The sequence below is a fragment of the Candoia aspera genome, chromosome 2 (genome assembly GCF_035149785.1).
Source record: "Candoia aspera isolate rCanAsp1 chromosome 2, rCanAsp1.hap2, whole genome shotgun sequence".
NCBI classification, from domain to species: Eukaryota; Metazoa; Chordata; class Lepidosauria; order Squamata; family Boidae; genus Candoia; species Candoia aspera.
In genome coordinates, this window is record NC_086154.1 from 59,519,552 (window position 1) to 59,547,371 (window position 27,820).

At 40.8% G+C, this 27,820-nt stretch overlaps 2 protein-coding genes across 2 annotated transcripts; both read right to left on the reverse strand.

Moving 5' to 3' along the window:
* Positions 1–3,473: 3,473 nt before the first annotated feature.
* On the reverse strand, positions 3,474–6,835 carry RBM15B (RNA binding motif protein 15B). Its single transcript, XM_063291941.1, has one exon. The coding sequence runs from the start codon at positions 6,744–6,746 to the stop codon at positions 3,960–3,962; it is 2,787 nt and encodes a 928-aa protein (XP_063148011.1). The 5' UTR covers positions 6,747–6,835; the 3' UTR covers positions 3,474–3,959.
* Positions 6,836–8,725: 1,890 nt separating this feature from the next.
* Positions 8,726–17,027, reverse strand: MANF (mesencephalic astrocyte derived neurotrophic factor). Its single transcript, XM_063291942.1, has 4 exons — positions 16,844–17,027; positions 14,137–14,264; positions 12,672–12,813; positions 8,726–9,153 (listed from the first exon to the last, which is right to left on the reverse strand). Exons 1-4 carry the CDS (start codon positions 16,950–16,952, stop codon positions 8,969–8,971), a joined length of 564 nt encoding a protein of 187 aa, XP_063148012.1. The 5' UTR covers positions 16,953–17,027; the 3' UTR covers positions 8,726–8,968.
* Between the last annotated feature and the right edge of the window lie 10,793 nt (positions 17,028–27,820).

A 27,820-nucleotide genomic window follows, 5' to 3' on the forward strand; every position in this document is an offset into this window, starting at 1 on the left:
GAATTGAGGCTTAACCTATGAATAGCATTAAGGTTTTTAAAACTTTACACATTTCTTCTACCCTTAAGCTTGTTTCAGTATACTTAACCTTTTCCTTTGATAAATGAAATTCTTAATTATGTTTAAAAAATACACTAGGAACACATTCGCTCAGCTGACTAGTGCTAGAGTTGGAAATCTTGCTGGATATGGATGGGCCAAGGGTGGGCATAACGTGACTTGTTCCAGCAAAATGCATTTGAGCAGATTGCTTTAATTTTTTTTTTCTTTTTTTGCCAACAGTGGCGCCCCTCCAGTTTTTTTCTTGACAGCTGTTAAACCTGAGCTGTGTTGTATTAATATGCACCATTAGTCAAATGATGAAGTGTTCAGATTAGCTTTAGATGATAGTCATGTTCAGTCTGTTTAACAGTATGTTTAACAAATCAAGATATAGAAAGACAAATTGCTCATCTCAGTAATATAACTGATTCAAACCTGTATATGTGACTAATCTTGCTAAATAAAAATATAAACTATGATTAGACTAGACCATATTGTGCATTACAATGAAATCTCTTAAGGTTCATTCACGTATATCCATGGTTTAAAAATGTGGTTGCTTTATATAACCCACTAAACCATCATACCGTTATAAAGAAGTGCAATTTGTTAGTTGCCCTTAAAAGGAAGAGCTAATAGAGTGATTTGTGGAGCTGTACTAGCATGTTCCTTATTTATCCCTTAGCGTTTGCTCATGGAAGAATCTTAATGACTAGTTGCAGATAAATGGTTGATTTTGTCAAAATGAAGATACAGGTTGGGTGCTTCACATGCTTAAGGTGACAAAGCTGCAGGTATTACATGCTAAAGCCAATGAAGTACTTGCAACTGAGGGGGTTGGGTATGCCAACCCCTAAAGGTAGAGCAAAAACTACATAGCACTGTTTGTATTTTTAAAATATTCGTTCACAGCCTAACCAGACTTCATTCAACTTTCACCTAGTTAGAGCAGATTTATAATTTAGGGCCTCAGATGAAAGCAATGTAAATGCACGGTGTTAAAAATGCCAGTTTGACTGAGTTAAACAAGATTGTGGAATGCTTTACAAAAATTGAGATGGATTACTACTATTTGGTTTATTTTGTGCCTTCTAGTCATTGTTGACTCCTGGCGACTACCTGGTCCCTGCAGTTTTCTTGGCAAGGCCTTTCAGAAGTGGTTTGCCACTGCCTCCTTCCTAGGGCTGAGAGAAAAGTAACTGGTCTGAGGTCACCCAGCTGGCTTTGTGCCTAAGGGAGGACTAGAACTCACAGTGTCCGGATTTTTAGTCCAGTGCCTTGACCACTACACCAAACTGGCTCTTTAGTTTCTACTTTGCTTATATCCCAGGATCAGGTAGTCTCCGATTTGCTAAATAATTGTTCATACTGTTTCATATCAGTAATACAGGGATTGAAGCAGCATAGAAGCCCAAATGAATGAATAAACACTTCATTTTAAAGAGGTTTAAAAAGAAAAACATGGGTTTCAAAATTTACGCCATTACTACTACTATTTGTATGGCTGCCCATCTCATCTAAATGACTGTGGGTGGCTCAAAGCGTGTGTGTGTGTGTGTGTGTGTGTGTAAAATATACTTAAACGAAACAGCAGAAAACAGTTACTCCCACTTAATGTTAAAATATAATTTGCATAGTTTTTAGATACATTTTTTTTCAGATTAAAAAACTATTTAGATTCCATTCTTTAAAGTACCAATCGAAGAGCATATTTGTCGCTCAGGGTTGAACTGTGGAGTCCCTGTTGCTCTCTGAGCCTGGTTGTTTGCTTGCAGACGTTTCACTGCCCGACTAGGCAACACCTTCAGTGCCACTTCAGTTCTTCAGATGTTGCCTAGTCTGGCAATGAAACGTCTGCAAGAAACAAGAAGGCTCAGAGAGCACCAGGGACTCTGCAATTCTTTGAAGTCTATTTTGAAGGTTTTTTATTTTTGAAAGCTGTGAGACAGAAAATATTCATTAAAATGACTTGCTCATGCTAGTGTGCTAGGCATCCTATTTACAGCAACATAGATGGGAGATTAGCCCTCAACACCATTTAGCAACTTCTATATAATAAATTACTATAACTAGTTGAAACATTTGGGAGTATCACCACTATAACATTGCATTATTATATATTCTCCTTATGACATTTGTTTGAAAATTTTAAAAAATTAGCAATTTAGGCACAAATAAGACATACAAAATATCAAAATCTGCTAAAAGAACAGTGCTTACATTAGACAGACCTTTCTTTTTCAACCTAGTGTTGGAGATGACCACTGAAGAGAATTTTCAGCAAAATGTTTTGTAGTCCCGACACATCTAGCTTGGGGAAGGCTGATCTCAATTCAATATGAAAATTCAATTCAATATGAAAATGTTCTTCGTGAGCAAAATCATGACATTCTCATCATATGTTCTAAACATTATTATTAAAAACCTCCCTTAAATGCACTGGGAAAGACTGTGGGATTGTACAAGGTTAGTTTCATTCAGAGCATAGTACCTGCACATAGTGTACTTCTTGCTACTCTGGGATTCATGTACCTGCTTAACCATCTAAAAACCTTTCTCCCATTTAGCCTCCCATTCTTTTGGGAAAGTTCCAAATTTCTTGAGAAGTGAACTGCGACAGTGAATTCTGGAAAGTAACTAAGTTTACGGCTATTTATTGAGTATGTTAGACACAAGGGAGCTAACCTGGCTGTAGAAGGGGGAAGAATTTCAATACATGCTTTTAAAAAAGAGTATACATGACAGTCCTCACTGGACTACTTCACAAAAACCTATGAAAGTAGTATATTCCAGCAATAATTATGTGAATTCACTTGCAATTACAATTTCAAGTCCATGGTAAAATAGATGGGTATTTATGCATTACAACATAATTGTCTGTGGTGAAGGATCTAGACAAGCTATATCCTGCATTAGCACAATTGTGAAAAGAGTGCCTCAGAATACATCCATGTAGCACATACATTTGCCTAACCCCTTTGGATATAAAAAGGGAAGCAGTTTAGAACTTGATAGTATTTATATAAGATAGTACAAATACTATAGGCAGGCAATTTGTCAAGTTTTGTCTTTTATTTTTGCTGTATTAACTGATGAAGGAGCTGAACAACACAATCACGTAGATGTTGTTATCAGGTCCTACTCAAGTGCCTGGTTATTTGTCTTCCTGAGAAGCCCATAATTATTACTAGACAGGATATCTAAGAACAGCTTTTGCAATATTATAATCAATCCAACAATCAACACAATAAAGAGAGGAGGAAGAAAAAAAAACCCAAGATGCCTCATATCTTTTATTGCACCAAGAGTTGCAGAGACTAACTGAAGCTTTTAAGTTTTACATAGCTGTTCTTTGGCTAAGACCACCTTAAAAGCTTTCATCCACCAGGAAAAGGTTGGTCTGAAGGATACACTGACTTTTTGTCTCTAAAAAAAAAAAAGGACCACCTACCTACCACTGAGGAAAGAAGCAACCAGGCTTCAGTTATTGAAGAAATAAAAAGAGCACAAAACTGGCATAATAGTGTTGAATAGCAGTAGATGGAAGAACTGAATTTGGTAAAGTCATTAGCTGTTATATTCTGGAACACAGAGCCAGCCATTGGCAGACTACAGAAACCAGGACACTGCACAAAATTAAAAAACCCATCAGCGAACAAGGCTTTACTGACAACTTTCCATATATTTTAAAAAATAAGAACACAGCAGACAGTGTCACATATTAAAACAAACAAAATGGGATTCATTAAAATGGGTATTAAAAATATTAGAAACTAATACAATTGTAGAATTTGGTGGGAGGACTCTTAGGGCCTCACTCAAAATAATTGGCCTTAAAAGCAACCAGGCAGTGTGAGACACAAAGAAACACGGAATCAGAACAAGGGAAGAAAGAGGAAATGGATAAAGAGTAAATACTAGGCAGTGTCTTTGACTATCACTATCACCATATGTTCTTCTTCTAACTTTCCCAATGTTCTTAGTGCGGACTGGAGGTACTGCTGAGAAAATTCACAAGGAGGAAAAGCATAAAGCATGCCTGTGCTGTCCCTGCCCTTTGCCCCTCCTACAGGAAGGCTGATCACTCCCGCAGCCTGTTTTTGTTTCAAGTAAGAGACCAGGTTCCTGAGAAGCCGTCTTTGTAAGCCAGGCTCCGCCGCTGGGAAGGTCCCTTCAGCACTTGCTCCTTGAGCAGCCTGGGTAGCTAGCAACACAGCATAGCCATTAGGGCTTCCTTGCTTGATACGTCGAGTTACTTCATCCAGTTTGGGTTGATCCAACCGAAGTCTTTGAGCAATCTTAAGCTGTGTTAGCTTTCCACCAGACAAATGGTCTTTCAGAAGCCCATTAATGACTCCCAAGTCTCCTTCAAGGATGTGCATAGATGTAGGGAAGCAGCTGTTTTTAAGGACAAGTAGCCCATTCCAAGCAAGCTGCAGTGTGTGGGCATAATCAGACAAAGTTTTTAACTTCTTTGTTTCAGATTTGGACTCTTCATGAGTCTTTGATTCAGACTCACCAGTTCGGTGATTGCGTTCGCTGTCCTTTTTTTTAGGCTGAGGATCAGATGTTTCACGGTGAGGTTTCTCCTCTAATGCATGTCGATTATTCTGCAGTGAGTTATTTTGTTCTTTCTCCGTGGTGGTTTCTGTAGTGTGATTCTCTTTCCGAGCCCGATCTGGGCTGCGATCTGCTCCTGGCCCACCAGCCTTTGTCCTGCCTCTGTCCTCATATGGTGAATGGGTAGTCCTCCCACGGTCATTGGAAAGGCTACGACGTTTACGCCTTTCCTCCCAGGGCTTGAGAACACTGCGATCACTATCGCTGCCCCAACGTTCTCCACTCCGGCTGCGTGCTGAACGACTATATGTCTCCAAATTATTTCTGCGCTCTGCATTTTTGACAGAGGTGGCCCAATCAGCCTCTAGAAAGTTCCTTTCCCTGTCTGAATAGAGCAGATGAGGAGGAGTCCTATCCCTTACCCTTAAGTCTTGCTCCAGACTCCTGTGTCTGCTATAGCCTTCAGGGAGCAATTCATAGTGTACAGGAAGTGGTGCAGGTTGATACTGCTGAGGATAGCGTGCCTCCTCAGCTTTAGCAAAATCCACTCTCAGTCTCCTGTCTGGACCGCCCAAAGGGAAGCCTCTCATTTGTGCACAGGCAGCCTGAGCAGCATCCAAACTCTCATACTGAATATAGGCAAAACTGTCCCCCTTTACATAGTCAATAGTCCTAATGCTACCAAAACGATCAAATTCCCTAGCAAGAGCAGCTAGGGAAGTACTTGGACCAAGGCCACCAACCCAAAGTCGGGTAGTTGGGTTGGCTTTCCCATAGCCAATTTTGATAGGGTTTCTGCCAACAACCCGTCCAGACATGGCAACCTTGGCCCGATGTGCCATGTCCAGGTTTTGGAACTTAAGGAAGGCATAGGCTCCACCCTGACCCCTTGCAGGCCTCTTGATCACCACTTCCTCAATGATACCGTATTTTTCAAAGGCACGCCTCAGTTCCACCTCAGAGACGTTGTGATCTAGATTGCCAATGAAGAGATTCCGGGTAGCTCTCTGGTCATCTTCTGGCATTAAATCATCCTCAGCGACTATGGGATAGCTGTAAGGACGGCCACGTTCATCATATAACCCATAGTAATCCAGCACCCTCTCTCTTTCTCGAGAAAGCCCCAAGGCAACAGCTTCCAAGGCAAATGCTGCTGCTGCAGCTTGAGCATGTCGAGGTCTAGGCTCCCTCAGTAAAGGGCTGGCAACAGGAGACAGTGATCTCTGTTTATATGGATAAACACCATGGATGGGAGGGAGGAATGCCAAGGGTTCAGGAGAGGGAGTAGGTGGAGGAGTACGGCTCCGTCGGCCCCCTCGCAGGTACACAGGCTCCACCTTCAGAGGACGATCGTATAGGAGAAGCTGCCGGGCTCTGGCATGCCGTCGGGCATCGCGGGCATCTGCTGGGTGCCTGAAGTTAACATAAGCAACGCGGCCAAGTTCAGGAGTGTGGGAGAGCTTGACGCTAATGTCACTGGCACCGCCACTCGCAAACCTCTGGAACTGGCGAAAGAGACCATCTTCCAGCAGCTGGTCAGGTAAGGTTGGGCCCAGGCCACTTACAAGCAGAGTCTTGTAGTCGCTGGAGCCAGGAGGCTCGCCTGCTAGACCCACCCCGGCAGGCAGGCTGAGGCCAGGTGCCAGGAGGAGCGACGGGGCTGCCACTGGTGGAGGCCCACCCAGAAGCAAGGAAGGGGCAACCACCGCTGCAGGGGACACTTTGGCCTTGGCGACCCCCAACGCCCGAGAGGATGAGGAGGACGGGGTAGGCGGGGCCGCGGTGGCCGCGGCGGCGGTCTGGCCGCTGCTGTTCCTAGCGCTAGAGGAGGCTGCGCGGTGGTTCGAGTCGCCTGCGCCTCCGCCTCCTCCCGGCCGCTCCTCCCCGCGATGGCTCCGCGAGCTGGAACCACCAGCGGCAGCCTTGTCCCGGCTGCTGCGCGACGAGGCGGAGGTGGAAGCGGACGACGAGGAGGAGGCGCCTGAACTCCGGTGTGGGCCCCGCCGGCTGCTGCTGCTGCTGCCGCCGCCGCCGCCGCCGCCGCTGGCGCTGCTCTCGCGCTCCCGCGGCCTTTTAGCGGAGGAGGCGCCACGCGTTCCCCCGGACCCGCCCGGGCTGGAATCCCGCTCGGTCGTCCGCTTCATGGCTTCGGGGCCCTCGATTCAGGAGGCGCCTCCGGCGGCAGCTGCCATCTTGGACAAAAGGGAACAAGCGAAGGCGGATCTGCCCAGTTGCCGCGCCGTGCGCGTCTCCGACGTCATCATCCCGCGCCCCCGCCCGCCAGCGTGAGGGCCGCTGCGATGGGCGGCGCGGGTCGGCCCCTTGCTCCCCGGTACTTTCCCACTCCGCGAGCGGCGCCCTTACTTTCTGGGACAGGAGGGCCCGCTGGTGCTCCGTCTTGTTTTCCCGCCTCCGTGCGCCACCAGCAGCTCGCGGAGGACCAGGGACAGAGGGAGGCGCCGTAGAGCGAGCGAGGAGTGCATGCGCTTGAAGCATCGTGTCAAGACCCCGCGCGCGCCCTGCGCTTCAGGCCTCTGACTTACGACTCTGCCAAGCCTGGCGGCTCCTGTTTAGTATCAAGCCGCAGTTAAAGACACAGGAGCGGAGTCCCTTAGAGGGTCCTCTGAATTAGAATCACTAGCATGCTGCGCGGGCGGAAATAAGAGGCACACACGTCTTCAGGTCCAAATACGCAACTCTCGATTCGGCAGGATACGCAAGCGATTATACAGAAAAAGTCGTGTTCCGGGTTTTAAAAGCAAAAGACTAACAACAGGATTTCAATTCCCATTTTTCCTAAACGACAGCTGATGACACGCTGCTGAATTACTTGAATAGTTTGCACCTGGTTTAAAGTCCATTAAAACGGAATTACTATCCTGTTTAATGAAGTCAAGAATAACCTTTCTCAAAAGTGCTTTTCTTTCCATTTTACATCAGTTAAACAAGCTTTACTAAAATATTAGGAGAATCTAGGTAAGGAAATCTCACTTGTCCATTTAGTTTAGCTTTTTTGCCCTGCAGATATTCATAACCTTAGTAGAAATTAAATGTGCATGTATGTAACACACGTGCCTATAATTCCTTCTAATAGGGTTTGTAACAATTCTGTGAGTGCTATTTTCAAACTCAAATTATATCGTAAATGGGCTTAAGATTACATCCCATGATAAATTTACTTCCAAAGCTATCTAAAAACTAAGGAAGTCCTTATCTTCAGGCCCACAACCACACCTATTTTTCAATATATATTTTTTCAAAGTATGTTTATTAAAGGTACACTTTTTTTCCCTATGGGGGTTCCTTCGTCCATTTTTCCCCATATGTTTTTAGTTTCTGGTAACAACATTCTGCAAAGCTTCCTGTTCAATGGCTGCTCCCTGCCAAATCTATTCAAATGAACATACATCAAACAAGAGAATGAGGATAGGATTAATGTATGTATTTAAAGCCCTGAGGGACTTCCTTGAATGAAACTAACAATTCTGAACAATTGTCTCTTTCTTGTAATTAACACCTCAGTGCCTTCACACTTAACATTGGTCAAAAATAAAGAAATTCCAGTTTACAGCCATAATTTTCTCAAAAATGAGTCGCGCAGATTTAATTCCACCCTGAGCAGAGAAAGCTCAAGTTGATGCCATCTGCAATGCCTGCACCCAGAACTGCTCCATGAGACCGTGGAGAGCCAACACAACACAAATTGCTTTAACAGTTCATAGTATGTGCATCATATGAAATTAGTACTCATCCTGTCTTTAAAAACAAAACGAAGTTATCTTCCCCTTCTGCCGATGCATATTTGTAGTTGAATAAGAAAGGATTGTCATCTGCACTGGCAGTGGAAACAGAAAGACAGACTAAATGCCTTTCTTGTTCAGAGAGATTAACTCCTGTCAAAAATGTGCAAGACTAGCACTTAAAACATTTCATCTGGATATGTAATAAGTGTTCAGCATTTAAAAAGACAGAGTGTAGAAAGACAGTCATACAGCAAACTCAAGCTATACTTCCTCAAAGATCATCTTCAAACCCATTACATCTGTTACTCAGGTAGGCTGGAAAAGTACAGCACTCAGGCTCATCACTAAACTAATGACAATTCTTTTAGTTCAACTGACACTAGGTTTCATAACTTTTATTTAAAAATCCCATATGTATGTCAATGTCTTATAATAAATCAGAGACAACAGAAATAAAAACTTGAGACATGACGAGGCAGCTGAACCAGCATTGCAAGAATCCCTCCAATTTGATACTTGAAACCCAGTTAAATAAGTTACAAAAAAAGCTTTCCAGGAAAGAAAATAGAAAGATTAACATAGTTTTTGTGTATCTTGCTAATTGATAGAGGTCACTATTGTGGTCAGAGATCTGTCCGCGAACTGGCTGCTTTTGGTGCATATTTAGGCATCAGTTCATTGATTTTACGAATGTAATCTGATTTTTCTGCACAGCCCTTGCATGTTTCACCCCAGTCATCTAGAATTTTTTTCAATTCTTTGACTCTCAACTTCTTCAGGTCTACAGTGCTCAGGTCAATCTGTTTATCTGTGGAAAGAGGAGTACATGTTACTTATATGATGCATTAATAGTACAAACATTAGATGATTAATCTCTGATTTGTGCCCTGATGCCAATTATAATTATTCAGCAGTTGATCTTACATAGTTTAGAAGGAATAGTTTCCAGTTAATGGTGGACAGTGATGAAACCAGTTTCTTTTTCCCTCTAATTGTCCAATATTCCCTTCTTCTCTGTATCTTTTATTGGAAAAAATATATATACTTACTGGTGATTATAAAAGCGTACTGTTATTGTTACTATGCTCAGCTTGTACTGGCTAATTATATATATACTTTTTAAAAAACAAAAGACTACTACAGATCAACTTGAATAAAGAATGCAAGCTTTCATAACTCAAATCTATACTAGAGTTGGGAACAAAATAAATTGACATGGTGTTTTCAGCAGATTTCTAATATCATAAGGAATGGAGGAACAGGTAATATAAGGATCATCCTGTATCACTTGCAACTCTTCTATACAGCCTCCTACAGAAACTATGCCCATAAATACCTCTTTTGCTTCTGCTGCAATTGTGTTATGTTTAAAGATGGGTAAGGATGATTGTCAGTGACCCCTCCAGTCTCTGGACTGCCTGGCAAACCATTCAAATATGAGTCATCCCTGTGTAGGTTTTTTAATTTAAACTGAATGACTCTCACCAAGTATAGTTATCTTGGTGCCCAGGGAGAGGACATTTAAAGGTTACATATGAAAACGTCCAAGTGCAGACCTGGAATGTACTACACTTTGTTATACGTGGCCTGCAAGGGCAAAAAAACTGTCCCTTTATGAAGCACCTCAGGTTCATGTACTGCCCTCTCCCCTAAAGCTGGTTCCTTATTAAATCGTAACTTAGAATTACGATTAAATGTAATTATACTTCAGGGAAATGATAAATCATGTAGAAGTTTACTTGCAACCAAAATCATTTCCAAGAAATGGTACAATTTGTTCCTCCTTTAGACAAACAAAATAGTTAAGCTCATGATTCTGATTCACCTAAATTGTAGTGTATTCTTAAATTCAATTGAGATCAGAGGCATGCATAATAAAGACTATAGTAAGATTTGCCAATAACTCTAGTAAAAGCATACACTTTGAAAAATAACAAATCAAGAATGAAAAAGATAAGAGGAATTCAAAACAGATTCTCAAAATCATGCTGAAAAAGTCCTTATTTTCAAACAGGACAGCAGGCTCCTTTGAGGAAATATAAACAGGCTCCACTGTTCATTTTTTTTCAACAGTTCTAGAACTGTTATCTTTCCTGCTTACAAAGAAGTCAGATTGCTCCCACTCTCTTGCATACAGCCTCACATTTTATTGGGACTAGTGAGGTGCAGAACAATTCAAATTCAAAACAGACTCTTCTGAGCTCACAGGAAATGCCCAAGTGTGCAATGCCTATTTCTATGTCTCTTTTGGAACAGGATCATTTTCCTCTCATAACTGTTCATTTAGAACTCAGAAAGCTACTTTAAAGCTTGAAATACCTCTAACTGTGACTCTACTGCATACAAATTATCATGCCTAACTCCTTCCACTATTTCCCATCCTAAAGCTCTGTTCAAATTTATTTGCCCTTCAGTCATGGCCATCTTGATGAGAGCAAGTTTTCAAAACTACTGGATTCTTTTTAGCAATATCCGTAACTTATTTAGCAATAATTAACAATTGTTGTGTAGGCAATATTGCTAGAAGCAATACTGGACCTCCACTTGCTGTTTTTCCAATGAAATTCTGCAGCGCTGAAACAAATTCATCACATGAACATTTCTAGAGACCTAGCATCTTTGGTTCTGGATGTGGTGGCACTGCCTGAAACAGACCGGGGATGTAATATGGGGGCTCTCCTGGATTCATGGCTCCTGCTCAATGAGCAGGTGGCAGCTGCAGCCAGGAGAGCCTTTGCACAGGTTCATCTTGTGCACCGATTGCACCCATTCCTGGACTGGGAGTCACTCATGCCCTGGTCACCTCTCAAATAGATTACTGTAATGCGCTCTACATGGGGCTACCCTTGAAGAGCATCTGGAAGCTGCAGCTGGTACAGAATGTGGCAGCACGGGCAGTTATGTGTCAGCACATGTTACAACTCTGCTCCGCAAGCTGCATTGGTTGCCAGCATGCTTCTGGGTTCAATTCAAGGTGCTGGTAATGACCCATCAAGGCCTGTATGGCATAGGACTGGGTTAACCAAGGGTCCACCTCTGCCCATTACATCTACCCATCCCATCAGGACCAGCAGGAGAGGCATGTCTCATCTACAAAAGAGTGTCATCCCCCTAGACTCAGGAAGAGAGCACTTTCTGCTATGGACCCTGCCCTGTGGAACATCATACCCCTGGACCTTAGATTCGTCCCTATCCTCCCAGCCCTTAGGAAGGTCCTGAAGTCAAGACTCTGCTGCCATTCCTGGGGATCCGGCAATGGTGGGGAACTTTTACAGTGGCTGTGTTGAGCTGATGTAAGGGTGGATTCTGCCGCTGATCAAAATTATTTTGTTTTAAAAGTATTACTGATGGTTTTATATGTTTGTTTGTATGTGTGTGTGTATTTTTTTTAACTTGCTTTTAATGGACTTGTTTTTACCTATTGCTCAGATGAGATGGGTAGCCATACAAACCAATTTTTTTATTTATTTCTTTGTCTATTTCCAAACATTACCAATTTGTTTGGTAATGAAAGAAGAAATGTATCTTTTAGCTGATATGCATAGAATTGCTGTATTTACTTGGAATATATTTTACTTAATGAGGCTTATTCTCAATAGCTTTCCTATTATCTTCATCCTGCAATATTTTCAATGCTTAAAGTAGAACTTTATCCTTCTCTGACAATACAATCATTTCAAGTGATCCAATAAATGAAAAGAGTGGAATACTGATGCCAGAAAAAGGGATATTCTTCACAGAATTCACCACCATGAAATAGCTTGAGGAGGAAACAAATTCATGAAGAATAAATCAGCTCTGTTGTCGTCTCCAAATCATGCATGTCTTGAACATTTCTGAGACACTCTTACCACATTAGTATAATTAAAAATAATACTGCACTGTGCTTGTCTGCATTTTGACTCTTTGTTGTAAATAAAGAGCAGTAGACAAATGCACAGGTACAGTCCCCCTTGAACTGAGTCCAGCTCCAGGTGGCACCATGGCTATTTTTGTTTGACAACAGTATGGAAGTGGTTGGCGCTGCCACCTTTGGGGATGATTTCCCAGCTTTACAGTTTAGCCTACAGCCCTGGGAATTCTTGTGGTCTACCAAATATTAAGCAGGTCCAACCCTACGTAGCTTTTTCAAGATCAGCTAAATCTATCTAGTTGTGACTCTGCTGTGACTTACAAATATAATAAAGTATGATTATCATCCTCTTCCTGTTACTCTATAAATTTGAACTGTTAGAAAAAAATGTTGTATATGGAGGGTTTTTAGTGCAACCCAACATGCCTCTTATGTTCTCATTTATTCTACAGCCAACATTTATTCATACTCACCATATTTCAGTTCACAGATCTGACTATCTTTCTTTTTCAGCTTCTCACAAATCTTCTCAATGGGGATATGATGACTTAGAGGTTTTGATACCTCATTAATTATTTTGGTGGCTGCATCACTGGTTGCTCCAATGTAATAACACTAGAAGAGAAGCAGTGAGAAAGAAATCAGGACATTATTTTTTTACAAAAGAATCAGGCATCTCTTGAGCACCTATCAAATTTGTCATATGCATAGATAAAGCTTAAAGTAATTGTGCCTTTGTTTATTGATACTACTCTCCAGCACTGTGTGGTTCTTCCTTTTACTGAAAGCAACTGAAAACTAGGATGGCCCTTGTTATTTATTATATATTGTTACTTAGTTTTTATAGACTGCTGTTAACTTTTTAAAACAAATATTAATTGTAACATTTCTTTGAAGCTTAAATGAAAAAGAAAACTAGGATGGCCCCACCTATGGCTAGTTTAAGGTTATGTGCAATGTGGGAATTCTACATTTTTTCTTTCCTAACTTAACAAGCCTTGCCTTGGTGTCTAAAGTAAATAAAGAACAGCTGAATCTAATCCCCTTGTTTTCAAACAGGCCAAAATTTAATACAGAGAATTCAGAAGTGAAGTTGTTAAGTGGAAAAGAGATCTGGGGATTACTCATATAGCCAGTTCTCTCAAAGTAAATAAAAAACAATCCAATCACCTAACTCCAAGAGTACTCTCGGAGAGCATTCCTCAAAAGAATCCAGGAATGATTTTTCACAGGAATGTTCTGCATAGCTTAGGTGGGTATGCCAGTTCAACTTACTCTTTTCTAGAGAAACTACAATCACACATGCTTCAGAGATCAAGTAAAATTATCACTACCCACTGCATGGCATTGCCTTTATAGAATATTTTCTAGGTTTTTTTTTAATATCATCTAATTCCTGTTGAATTACTTCACTGCTTCCTGATTGTTACATAGCCTAATTCAAAGTGCTAAATAAAACCTAAAATGATCTAGGAGCAAAATACGCAAAGATGTATCTCCCATGATGATTGTTTCTAGCCACTCAGTCTGCAAGAGATACCTTGTTATATATGCTGTCAATGGATCCATCTCTATTGCAATATCTGGGTTCAGGACTAGTATAATATGGATGGACCAATCATTAATGCTATTTCAGTGCATATGAAACTATCTTCTGAGCAATGCTTTTGGCCTAGACACTTGATTCTTGCTTTTCTACAGGTAATGCCAATATTACTGTCTTTTCAAAATTATAGCTGGATTTTAAAAATTAAAAATATTAATCAAGAACATGCTCATTGTATGAAGTTTCTATTATAATTTCCTCTCCAGCTCTCAGAAGCATACTTGCTCAAATATATTTTGTCTTTTAAGAAGCCTGATCTTTCCATCAGCTTCACGTTGCTTAAAGTCAATTGATGATTGACTGAAAACCCACATTTGATTATTAATGCTTACAAAACGGTTTTCTTTGCCTTTTGCCTCTTTGCAGAATTTCAGAAGTTCTTTTTCAATACTGTTAGGTGTGAACTCAACATTGTTCTCTTGTAGAGCCCGGTAGAAAGTTCCCAGGAATGACACGCATACTGTGAAGAAAAAAATGGACATTTAACTAATTGTATCTTTCTTAAGAATTCAAGGGGTTTAAACAAAAATGAAAAAAAGAACAATGCATGAAAAGAACAGACACTAATGCAGAAAACAAGCTACTGGAGAGAAAAGAAACACATTCAGGTGACATATTAGTATAGCAAAAAGAAGTGGGATAATGCAATATAAAGTAATTAATTGAAAGCAAGTGCTATAAGCAGTAAATAGAAATTGCTACAACACTCCATGACATCAGGTATGTGACTGCATTTGCTCCTCGGTAAGCCTTGGTTTTCAAAAAGGAAAAACAAATCCTTCTAACATTTGTTTGACTTTCAGGTTGGATTAATGTTTTAAGACTCTACCATGAAACCACTATTAGTAGTAGTCATGTGGGTTGAGTGACCATTGCAATGACATTTGTCACAGGCTTTTAAAATAGGCTGGCACTTATCTGAATGCTTAATTGCACATTGGGCTTTTAGGAGATTCTTAAATATCCTTTGTCTGATCATACTGGCACCATGGCAGTTAGTATAGTACTGCTTATTTCTGCACCACTAGTATAATACAAGATGGGACAGGCTAGATAGGAAGACATCACATCAGACTTGCATCAGTTTTCATGACAGCTGCCTCCCATTATCAAGGCAGCTCTAGGAGTTATGCAGAAGCACTCTCATACTGCCTAGAAGGAGGTATACAGAATAATGTTTCTTTCAGTAATGAAGCATGGTGTATACTAGTCCAGTGAATATGAGTAAAAGAAAAATTACTTTGTGTATTGCAGCCATGTCTTTAAGCCTCAGGATTTGTTTTTTTTAATCAAAATACTCATTTTAATTTGTATTCGGACAGCAGAAAATACTTTAGTTTTTCAGTTCTGGAAACTAAATGAACAACAATGTTCATTTTCCCAATTTATAAAGATAATTTTTTGTTAGACAGAAATAAAACATTCCTATCTCAGCAAGCATCTTCCATTTCCAGACTGGTATACTTACCAGAAACAAAGCAATGGGTGTTTTTTGAAAGAGAAGCAATAGCTGATTCCACATTTTGTTTCATAGCATGTCACAGAGTTGTTATAAGAATGAAATACACATACCTCTAATTGTTCTCAATAGTTTTATCTGCCTACAGCAAAGCTCCTAAAAGATACTGAGTAAACTCTTCTCTCTTTGGTGAGACAGCAACAAAGAGGTGCTAGTTTCTGAAATGGAAAGGGTGTTGGGGAAAGCAATACTCTTTCCTAGAAACCACTGCCAGAAATCCCAGATGCATTCAGAATGACTGCAGTTTATCAGTGTGGATATAACACACTCATAATATGCTTAACAAAATATAGTTATTCTTGTAATGATTAACTTTACTACTTAAAAGCTGTGATTAATTCTGATTCAAGTCTGATCCTGGAACAAAGTCTGTGCAAGTAAAAATGACTAACCAAGCTGCTGTTCCTGCAGGAAGTGCTGGATAACAAAGAACCAGGAAACATGGTCCTGTCAAGAGCAGGACATTCACTTTACCACATCTGTTTTAATTTATTTTATTTGAGTTAATCAAGTACTCAAAACAGCTTAGACAGAGATCCCCACAACAGTAACCATGTGAGGTAGTTTGGCTACCATGTGAGGTAGTTTGGGCCGAGAGTGTGAGTAGCCCAAAATCACCCATGGAGTTTCTAAAGTTGAGAGTGGACTTGAACCAGAGTTTCCTGGCTCCTCCAGCACTTTTTAACTACTGCACCACACTGTACAGAACACAACAACAAAAATAGGAAACACTTTTCAAACTAGTAATCACTTATTAAAAAGAACAAGGAAGGATCTATGTGCGTCCCTTGCATTGTAGTGATTGACACAGGAATTGCATCCTCCTGAATATCCTAGTCAGTTTAAATCCCAAACTCAAGATTATCCATTGGCCCAAAGAATGTTACACTGATCTCTCTTTACTAGCATGTCCCAAACTAAACGCTTTCCAGCTCATAGAAATACTGCCCAAGAACCATCTGAAAGTGACATTTCATTCCAACGTCGTTAACCTATTTTTTCAGAAACCCGAACCCCCTCTCTTCCAGCGGGCTGGTCTGTCCTGTCCTCGTCCTGATAGCAGCCCCCACGAGCCGGGCTCTTCTTAATCACTGGACTGTAATGGCTCGCAGCCTCTTTCACTTCGCGAAGGAACTTCAGGAGGCCACTTCGCAAAGCCGGCTTCCTTTCAACGAGACGCGGACTCTAAGCACCGGGCCTCACGGTCTGTCGCCGGGGTCAATCATGGCTTTTTAAAAATCCAGATTTATACTTCGGCAGCACCCAGGCCCCACAACAGCCCCGCGAGGTGGCTCAGTACTGCTTCTGGTGATAGAAGACAAAGCGTACGGGAGCCGGGAAGGCTCTGGCTGGAACCACCCTTCGCTCCGACCCGGAGCGGAGCCGGGTGGGCTGAGGGGCTCTTCGCTCAGCGCGCCTCTTCCCTTCCCGCCAGAGCCAGCGGAGTCCCGGCAGTCCCGCCACTTCCAGTGCTGGCTGTTGCCACCTCACCAGACCCTCGCTCCCCGAAGCCAACTCACCTTCGCAGTCTCCCTCTCGCAGAGCGTGGCTGTCTCCAGGGAGCAGGATCAAGGCCAGCGCCGCCCAGAGCCCGTTAGCCGCCCGCATCCTACTTCTCCGAGCCCGCATCGGCCGCTCGCTCGGCTCACAGTAAGCCCCTTCACAGCCGGCACCTTGACGACGCACTTGCCGCCCACTCGGAATCTCATTGGTTGCCTTTCCCTCCTTCGCTCTACATTGCAGACTTTCGTTGGACCACTCTATAACAAGCCTCCACGCTACTTTTCCTGGTTGGTCCAGCCCTTTTCGGGACGGGCGAGTTGGCGGCCGCCGATTGGACAAGCGCTCCAGAAGGGAAACGAGAGGCGCGCGTGTGCCACCAGCTGTACCCAATGGTAGAGCTGTGTTTGGGCGAAGACGAACCCTGGCAGCGTGGGAAGACGATCGCGGCGCGCTGAAGGATTGGGAAGCTCTGGCGAGTTTTCGGTGCGCCATTCTCGCACGTGACGAGCAGCTCCTCTAGGGGTCAGGTCCGCGAACGGAGCGCGGAGCCCTGGGTCCGCCCGCGCTCGCGCCGACTTTCGAGTTGTAGCCCCGGATGAGACCGGAGCCAACCGCCGGCAGCTGGCGGGAATTCAAGCGCGCGACGGAACGGCCGCTGTCCCTCTCGTCAAGCAGCCCCCATGGCAGGTGGACCGCCGTGACGGGCTGGCCATCCAACCCCATAACGCGGGTCAGATTCCAACTCAGGGAGAGAGAGCGCCGGCTTGGGGGAGGCTCCTTGGTGCCAAGAGGACAGGGGTGCAAGGATCCTCGGAAATGGTTTGTCGGAGCCACCGGGAGTGAATCTTAAGGGCACAGGCTGAGCGCCGGTCCCTTCTGTTCTGGCGTCTGAAACAAAAAGACATCAAGGGCCGGTCTTGGCTTTTCGGGTTGGGACCGCAGTAAATATAGATCAGGACGCGTCCGCCAGGAGGAGGCTCTTCAAACCAACGAATCTTACGAATCAGTATTTTCACTAACTTTTCCATTAGAAAAGATGAGAAAAATAATGGCAGTAACTTAGCAAAGCACTGAATCTCAAAGGGATATAGTTTGCATCAGATACAGGATGGCAGATATTTAAAAATAGCCTCTGATTAGTGCAGGGTTGTGGGTCGGGAATGGGGTCACAACTTTTTTTCCGGGCGATCAGGCAAAGGGCTGAAAAAATAGGCTGTGAGCTTTGTTCCACACTTGCCTGGATGAACCCACAGTGGGCGATTGTGGAACCATACTGAGAAAGCTGTTGTGATCCATAGATTAACATCGAATTATCAAAAATAAGCAGTAATTTAATTTTTTCCCAACCTTTACTCCAGTGAAAGCATGATTTTATTCATGGAGGAGGAGCTCAAGACATTTTTTTAAAATCATCTGGGAGGTGTACATGACTTTTAAGAGCACCTGGATTAGGGGATGGGGGGAATCAGGTGATTAGCCTGAAAATGGAGTAAGTCATATAGGTACTGCCTGACAATATACTGTATCTTAAAGGGATTCACTTCAAGGCATGAATAACTTCAAAAATAACCTGTGATAAAGAGAAAAGGATTTGCAACTGCCTCCAGGAATATAAATCTGAAAATGACACAAGCCACATAACCACTACGGAATCATTACAGAAATTATTTATTTATCAATCAAATTTTGTCACTGCCCATCTCCCCCAAAAGAGGGACTCTGGGTGGTTTATTTATTTTGTGGGGCTAAAGCAAGATTTAAAAAAAGGCATTCAGTAATCTGGATATGTGTGACATGAAAATCTATACATTTCAGGGTTGACTGGAATACAACCGGCCAACCCTGATTGTATTAAAATACAACCAGAAAATACAGGAAATTTGTATGCATTATTCTGGAAATTTGTATGCAGTATACAATATACAAACACCTCTACCCTTTGAATATAATGGGACTTACTTCTGAGTAGACATGCATAGGATTGGGCTCTGAGAAATAATTATATATGGTCATTGTACCATATATAAAGCAACAAATCTAATGGTGGCCTAAGACTTTTGCATAGTACTGTATATGTTCAGATGCTGAAAGCAATTTGGAAGTTATATTCCAAACAATGGGAGGAGACTAAAGCTTCAGTAGAAAATCTCCTTTTGAACCATTTATGCATGGGTGAAAAACTAGATCATATATATGCAACATTGCACTATGCACTTATTTATATGTAAAACTCAACACTATTTTGAGTTGTAACCTCACTTGATCATGGAATGCCAGCTCCTCTTCTGCACACAGACTTCTTCCTACTGACACAGTCCATGGAAGTAAAATAAATTAATACTGACGTGGCAGAATGTTAGAGCATGATAAGCTTATAAAATGAATAAAGTGTTTTCTCTATATTACTGTAGAATATACCATACAAACTGTTAGTTTTATTTACTAATATGTAGCCATTTTTAAAGTTTTTTTTCTTTTTTGGTTTACCTGAAAGAACCAAGATATATAATCAATGTGTTATTTTATTCAGTCTTGTAAGGAAGAAGGTACAGCTTTTTATTTTGTAGCTCAGTTTCCTAGTGAGAATGTTCGCTTTGCTGGTTGATAAGGTATGAGAGACAAGTAGAAAGATGGTCAGTTGTTGCCTTCTAAAACTGATGGTTTTAATTAATTTGATTTATATGGCTGCCCATCTTGTGCAAACAACTCTGGACACAGAATACTGACTTGTCAGAAGCATACACTTTCAACTTTGTTAAAAGATTGATGGAGTTTTAAGTTTTAGAAAAGCTGAGATGCACAAAGACCCATTGATTTATATTTATTGTGTATAAAAATTGTGATTTTAGACTAAAAGTTGTTTCATTACATTTTAGATTAACTACAGAGCATTTAATTTATGCAACCGATACGCTGAAACATGTTTATTTTATTAGAGTATGTGGGATTATATGCATACAGTATGTATGGAGACATGCATGTTTTCTCTTTTCCCTGTACAACTGAATAGAACTTTGCAAAGACTTCTGTACCTCTCCTTAGAGCAGGGTTTCTCAACCATGGAACCCTAGGGTGCTGTGAGATGTTACTTGGGGTTCCCTAGGAGATCATAATTTATTAAAAAAATTATTTCAAATTATTTAACATTGAAGAGGTAAGTTTCATTCTTTAGTTTAAGAACACTGTTAGTGCATAGATACAGGCCTACCCATGACGCAAATACAGTAATTTTGTAACTTCTGGCCTATATTTGAGCCTGAATATGCAGGGTTCCCCAAGGCCTGAAAAATATTTCAAGGGTTCCTCCAGGGTCAAAAAGTTGAGAAAGGCTGCCTTAAGAGAGCAAGTAAAATGAGACATTAGGAGCAGAATTGGGGACAGAGGACATTCCTCTGAACAGTTACCACAAAAACATTCCCCCCGTGATCAAGCATTGCTTAGGATACCATTCACTGCTGAATGAAAATTACCTGGATCCAGGCTGTTTTTTGTTTTTTTTTAACTAGGCCTCATTTACCTGGTCATTTCTGACCTAGAAAAGCTTCTTTGGGTGAAGCCATTCCAATATTCGTTATCCATCAGTCCAGTACAGCTCTAGATAAAAAGCTGAAACTAGGATGAAATAACTTTTATGGTAAATGCAGACATTGATGAGGATCAAGCAAAAACAATGGCTTCAGGTTTTTCCACCTTTAATAGCATTTCTGTTTTTCTGCATGTGCTATTCAATAGTGCATTGATGTTTCATCTTATTGTAGCAGAGGGAACAGCCATTGATACTGAAATCATACAATTTACCTATGGAATGTTTTGCTTTCTGTACTAAGATGGAATTGTTCTTGTACTCTTTCAGGCACTTACTTCCTTTTTTCCCCCTTTTGTTCAATAGTTTTTGTTACTGGTAAAAAATTCCCAGTGCTTATAAAGAATGGTTTTGGGATTATTACAATGGACTGAAATATTAATCTGTAATATTCTTGAATAATGCCAAGTAGCTGAAAGTCAAGAGATTGCTGAAGCAATGCATGTAAAGTACCTGATAATTTATGTGTTAGCTACTGAACAAAATGACTTAAAGTAGAGCTTCATTTAATTAGAGTTCTAATACCACTTTGATGACTCAGAAAACAGAAAAGAAGTCCAGTATCAACAAAACAGATATTTTGGGGGGTTCTAGAGTAGGGTAGTAAAACAGTCAGCTTGGTTTGTGTCAGGGCCAGCCCAAGAACAATGTCAAGTCAGTGTAATCCAAACTCCAGCTCTTTATCGCTTTCACTGTACAGACAGAATCTTGCCAAACTAAAGCTACTCTAACTGACCTAAGGGTAAATAACCTGGGAGATTCTAGGGTGGAGCTACCTTGAACCTCTTTTAACTTTCCCAGCAACAGTCTGTTGTGTTCATCATTCCAATGTTACCGCTGCATCGTAACGTTTCGCATGTCATTTGGCTGATGCGTGTTTCGTTTGGGGGGGGGGAGGATTCTATCTCGTGGGATTGTTATATGTTGGCAGCTGGATTGGAATGTGTTTGGGTTATCTCATGTGTTCAAGGTTTCTTTCCCAGGACATCAGCAGAAACGGTTACCAGCACCTGGGGGGGGGGGAGTTTGCAACGGCCAGGCGAGGGGAGGGATTACGTTTGTGCCAAGGGTTTTTAGTTTGTATTTGGCGCGCTTTTGTTCATTCTCAGCTTTCTCTGTATTTGCATACTATTCTTTAATAAATCAGATACCATTAAGTTCCTGCTTGTGAGTCTGAGTCTATTAGGGTAGGCAATCCTTACGCAGTCTCCGGACTGTGAATCCTCTTATCTGCCTGGAATGCGCTCACTCCTTCCTGGGAATCAGCGGCAGTGCCAAAATCCACCACCGTTACTTGAAGTTCTGCTTGCTAGAGCAGATAAACAAGCTGTGTATGTCCGGAAGGATTATGACAACATAGTTATTAGTACTAAGTATTTTCTAATGGATCAACTGGATTTTTGTTAACTGGTATTTGGTTCTAGTGGACAGAGGTCATGACTGATCTGTAGACTGCCTTCATTTGAAGTTGCGTCTAATTCTTATCATTAATGTGCTAAACTGATGCCGAGATCATATCATAATAAAGGTTCTCCCTTGGCCCTCTGAATTCAAGGACAGTATCACAGAATTTGTATTTGCAGGGTTATTTTGTTCTTGATCTACAGATAGGCAACAAACTGTTGTTTATAACTAGTACTGCAAGGGTTAGGGTTAGAGAAATAATTAGGCACACTACTAAGTTCCGAATTATGAGACGGGGGAGAATAACGTTTCATCTACACAATGTAGAAATAAGTGGGAACACACTTGATATATGTACTCCTGATCAACCTCTATTATAAATTAGATTAAAAAGATAAAGATGCCCTTGAATCAAGGGTTGGCTCCTGGTAACTATATGGATGCATTAATGCAGTTTTCCTGGCAATAATACAGAAGTAGTTGGCTATCACTTTCATTTTTTTCCCAACTTTCCAGTTTAGCCTGCATCTTAGAATTTCCTAGGGATTTCCCATCCAAGTGCTAATCAGGTCTGAGTCCAGACAAAGTGCTGTAAATTGGGACATATTAGCTAATCCCCCTGCAATACTACTCATTGCTAATCGACATGTAGAGATGGCAGGTGCATTTGCATTCTTTTCGGCTAATAGCTGGACCAGGGTGTGATCTGTATTATAACTCTTCTGCACATGAGCACTATTCAAACATTGCTTGACAAGTCAATTGTTTCATTTGTGATTATTTGTTTACTGAAAGTAGTATAAAATGTCTTCCATTCCTCATTGCTAAGATTTTTTGGATAACAACTGTCTCATCCCAGATTTCTTACATTCTTAAGGCTCCTTCTGATCCCAATTGTGCCACAATGGTTATTTTTCCCCCTCAAATATGAAAAAACCATTTGGCTTGAGTCATGTACTCAGCGATAGCAGCAGACTAGGCCAACCCTTGTGTGAATGCAATGAGTAACAGCTCTAGGGAGAGCTGAGATGTGCACAGGATCTGTCCCATTCAACAATATATCAACTAAATCTTTTGACAGATGTGTCAGTTCAGATACAAGCTCTGAATTAAAATCTATTCTGTGTTATCATTTTTACTTGTGTAGGCTATGCTTTTATATATTTGTTGCATCCTAACATTCATCCATACAATCTGATCCAAAAAGTTATTGTGTAACAAAGTTTATTTTCTGTATGCTATATCTCATTTACATGGTATTTTTTAACTCTGTATTTCTCTGGGGTAATTCTTAAAAGTGTTAAATAACTTGCTCTAATCATGATAATGGAATGTCACATACTCTGGCCACGGCTGTGTATGAATGCATTGGATATGGTGCTTTGCCATTTGGCAGCAGAAGCCTATCACCACAGCTGTTTGAAATTGCTGCAGTTCAGATACAGAGCATGTTTCTGGATTCACAGAATTGTTGCAGCTCATAACTGACCTGAAGGGAATAGTCTGCCAAACTGCTTCACTGAACAGTAATAATTGACTGCTGGAGAGTCTCACTCAGAAATACTGAGAATACAGGAGGATTCAGGAAAGGCTTTCATTTTAGCAGGTAAGGAGTAAATTGACAGCTCTTTTCTCTTTGGCAACTTTAGCCTTCTCTTCTGAGTACTCTTGACATTGACCTTTCTAAGTAGTCTTGGGAAAAGCATTTTAGTATCTTAATCTTGCTAACTAAAATAGGATCCCTTTAGGATAAATAGGCATACGTATTTTCTTACCAAATAGATTGCCAATCCTATTTTCCAATCTTACTTTCCAACCTCAGATTTACTAGTGTATATATAGCTTCATTTGACAATACCTGTATAATAGACCAAAAGAGTATGTCAGAGCTGCACTTTCACCACAGTCCTTGAGTGGAGCTAGAAGAAATCAGCTTGAGACCAGTTCTTTAACTATTTACAGTCTTGGGTGTACCCTGACAGAATATAAAAGGTGTTCTTAGCTTTCTGAGTAAATACAGAGTCTGGTATGATGTACTTGGCCACCTGAATAAATATTTCATCACCTACTCAGAAAGTATATTTGCCCAATGCTTTTTAATATCAGGTATTAATCTTTAATTCCACATCACAGCAATTGAGTGGGGAAAGGAAAGAAAATTTCCAAAACAAAACATCAGATATTTACACCTAAAATTCACATCACTTATTTGCTGATTCCAGAAACATGCTATCACAATATATACAACCAAATATCTTTAGGACTCTGGTACATTTTTTTCCCTTTAAGTTTGTTTTCCTTACAATTAATACAGGTTTTCTGAACATGAATACACAAAAAGAGAACCAGTTAGAGGGATTTGTGTGTTTGTGTGTGTGTTTAAATAAGATTGGCATAGGTTAAAAACACATTTACAAGGCAGAATACCAGACATCACAATCTATACATTTTTTGCTCAATTTCTGTACAAATACACAGCATTCATGTGAGATATCTACAGAAAACAATACAGAGAAAATTAAGCAAATTATACTCCCTTTCTCAAGTTCCTGCAGTCTCATTATTCCTCATATAGGAAATGACTTAGACCCTACTGACCCAGTAAAATGAGGATCAGGGTGGGGTGGGGAATCAGAGTGAGTATGGGGATATTTGCTGTGGGAGGATTTTTTTTTTTCCTATAATAAAAATTAATTATATTCTCTATTACTAATACATAATGGAATGAATGATAATATACATCCCATTTTCCAACCACCAATGTCTTTGAACTTTCTCTTCCAGGCAAGGACATAAATAACATTTTTTAGAGCACTTTATACCTTTTTTCAAGTCACCACGATTGTGCTATTTTTGTGTCCAAAAATATAAAAAGATTATTTTCCATCAGCTACCTGTGTCCAAAAGAAAAAAAAATTAGGATGCTTTTTACAGAAATGTTGGCTTTCAAAGCCACCTTAACACACAAATTCCATGCAATAGTGCTTATTTGGGGATCTGAAAAATTAAGCAACTTTAGCAATACAGCATAAGATATCTAATAAAGAGCCTGACTTCTACCCATATATTTTGTGATCTTCCAGCTCCAAATTATATGATGCTTAGTTTCACATTCACCTTTTAAAATATATTGGAAATTTGATTTTATATTTTGCACACACAAATATACACAATGCCTCCTTAAAAAGCTATCACACAGTCACGTGGCACACACCAACATCATAAAAGAAACTGGAAACTAATGGATCCCGAAAATCCTTATTAACGTATCAAAAAGTGCCTTTCTCTACAGAACTTGGTGATTATGGTAATAATATTACTTGGTCTTAGAAACCCTATTCGACATCTATATCAAACTGCTGGGTGAGGTCATCCATTGGCACTGAGTCAGGTATTATCAGTATGCTGATAATATTCAGTTATACATCTATGCGCTGGGCCATCCGGATGATGCTGTTGAGGTACCCTACCAGTGCCTGGAGGCTGGGAGAGTCTGGACGGGGAAGAACAGACTTACTCAACCCTGACAAAATGGAGTGCCTGTGGCTTTTAAAGCCCCCTGAATCTAGTGATCTTCCATTCTTAACTCTGGATGGGGTGACACTCCCTCAAGGGTTGATGTGCAGTCTGGGAGTCCTCCTCAACTTGGGGGTCTTGCTTGAGGAACAGATAGCAGCTGTGGCCAAGAAGGTCTTTGTGTAGAGCCATCCTGTGTGTCAGTTGTTCCAGTTCCTAGACTGGGAGGCAGTGCCCTAAATAACCTCCAAATTATAGTATTGCAATATGCTGTATATGAGGCTGCCCTTGAAGAGCATTTGGAAGCTCCAACTCAACCAGAATGCAGAGGCGTGTGCAGTTCTGGATGCCCCACAGTATGCTCATCTAACACTGCTGCTATGTGAACTTCACTGGCTCCCAGTAGGCTTCCAGGTGCAATTCAAGGTACTGGTTGTCACCTTTAAAGACCTACATGGCATGGAGCCATGTTACTTGCAGGACTGCTGATCCCCATTTGTTTCTGCCTGTCCTACTAGATCTAGAAGGATGGGAATGCTCCAGGTGCTCTCAGTGAAAGAGAGTCACCTAGTGGATCCTAGGAAGTGTGCCTTCTCTATTATGGCACCTGCCTTATGGAATAACCTCCCCACTGGATGTTGGAATGGCCCAACCCTGTTTGCTTCTAGAAGTCTGTGAAGACCTGGCTTTTCCTTCAGGCATTCAGGCCACAATATCAATGGAGCCTGGCTTGTGTGTGTGGAAGGTGTTGGTAAAGTGTTTTTACGTGTCTTGACTTGGTTATTTTAACTGTTTTGGGTATTAAGTTTTATCTTTTGCTTGCCACCCAGAGTTCCATTGGTAGATAGGCAGCTATATAAACTTGCTAAATAAATATTATATGACCTGTTAAAAAAAAGTCTTCGGAACTATATAAATAGAAAAAAATATATAGTTAACATCCAGAATTTAATCCTCTAAACATCACTTAATATGGAACAAAACTCACTGAATTTAAATGAGTATTTTAATTAAAACATGTTGGGGAACGTGCTGCCACTCTCTCAAACTTCAAAAAGATTATATGCTTTAAGAATCCTGCAGGAGTTTTGGATGGGTAAAATTTAGGATGCCTGGATGTTTGACATTCTAAAATTTGAAGCTTATATTTTCTGCATTTAAACTGTGCTTGTGTAGATATGCTTTTGGTGGCACTAGTGGGAAAATGCTGCTAATGGGACAAAAGTAAGAATGAATGTAAACAAATCCAACTTTTTCATGTCATGTCACGTAAGAACTTGTGTGTGTTTTGTACAGAAGAGACCTTGAAGAAAGTAACTGACCAACTTACAGGTAGTCCTGGACTTACAACCATTCATTTAGCGACTGTTCAAACTTACAATGGTGCTGTCAAAAGTGACTCATGACTGGTCCTCACACTTACGACTGTTCCGGGATCACATGATTGCCATTTGCAATCTTCCCAGCTGGCTTCTGACAAGCAAAATCAATGGGGGAAGTCAGATTCACTTAATGACCACATGATTTGCTTAATGACACAGCAAAAAGTAAAATCAGGTGCAGTCACATGATGCCTCACTTAATGACCACATTGCTTAGCAACCGAAGTTCCAGTCCCAATTGTGGTCATAAGTCGAGGACTACCTGTACTTCCATGAAAAGCAATTTCAGCCACAGGAAGATGTGAACATTGTGCACTTTGCCTTTAGATTTTTTTCTTTTTTTTCCCTGCAAATAATGACTCACTGATTAGAGAAATCAGGATTTTAAATTTGTTGTTTTCCTAGATTCTATTTACATTTCATGAGCAGACTTTCACTCATATATTGGGTCTTTTCTTCTCTATACTCCCACATCTGTTCCAAAGAAACCTCAGCCCCCTGTATACTTTTGAGAGTATACCGGGCATGAGAGGGAGAATCCATTCTACCAATGGTGTTTTTTTTCTATTGGTGGATAGACATCTTTCATTATTGGCTTTTGTGGGGAAAACACTGAGTAAAACCATTATCGTGAATGGGATCCATTTTCCCTTAATATTAAGTGATTCATAATTTAGTTTAGGGTTATTGTGGTACAGCTATCAACTTATAAATGTTTCACGATGTGCTCTGGGGTATCGCTGTGAAAAATGTAAAATTAAATGGAATATTTAGCCATCCAAGGACAAGGCAAAAAACAAATCTGGACCTTAAAGCTTTTCCATTTATGTTTTCCATTTTAAGAACTTGGAATGAATTACAGGAAAATGAAGTGCTGATAAAAAATTCTTCAGCTGTCAATATAGAATTATCTTGCATTTTAAGTTTGCCATATTGTTTAATGTGTATATTCCTTTCATACATTTTCTGATGCTTTCCCAGATTTAGTTAACACTATCAGCTACTGCATAGTGTATGGCAGCCTATTTCATGGTTCCTTTGGTGAAAATGTGTAATTGCAATATGTTAAATTAATTGGCAGAACTAGTTCTTGAATACAAATTAAACAG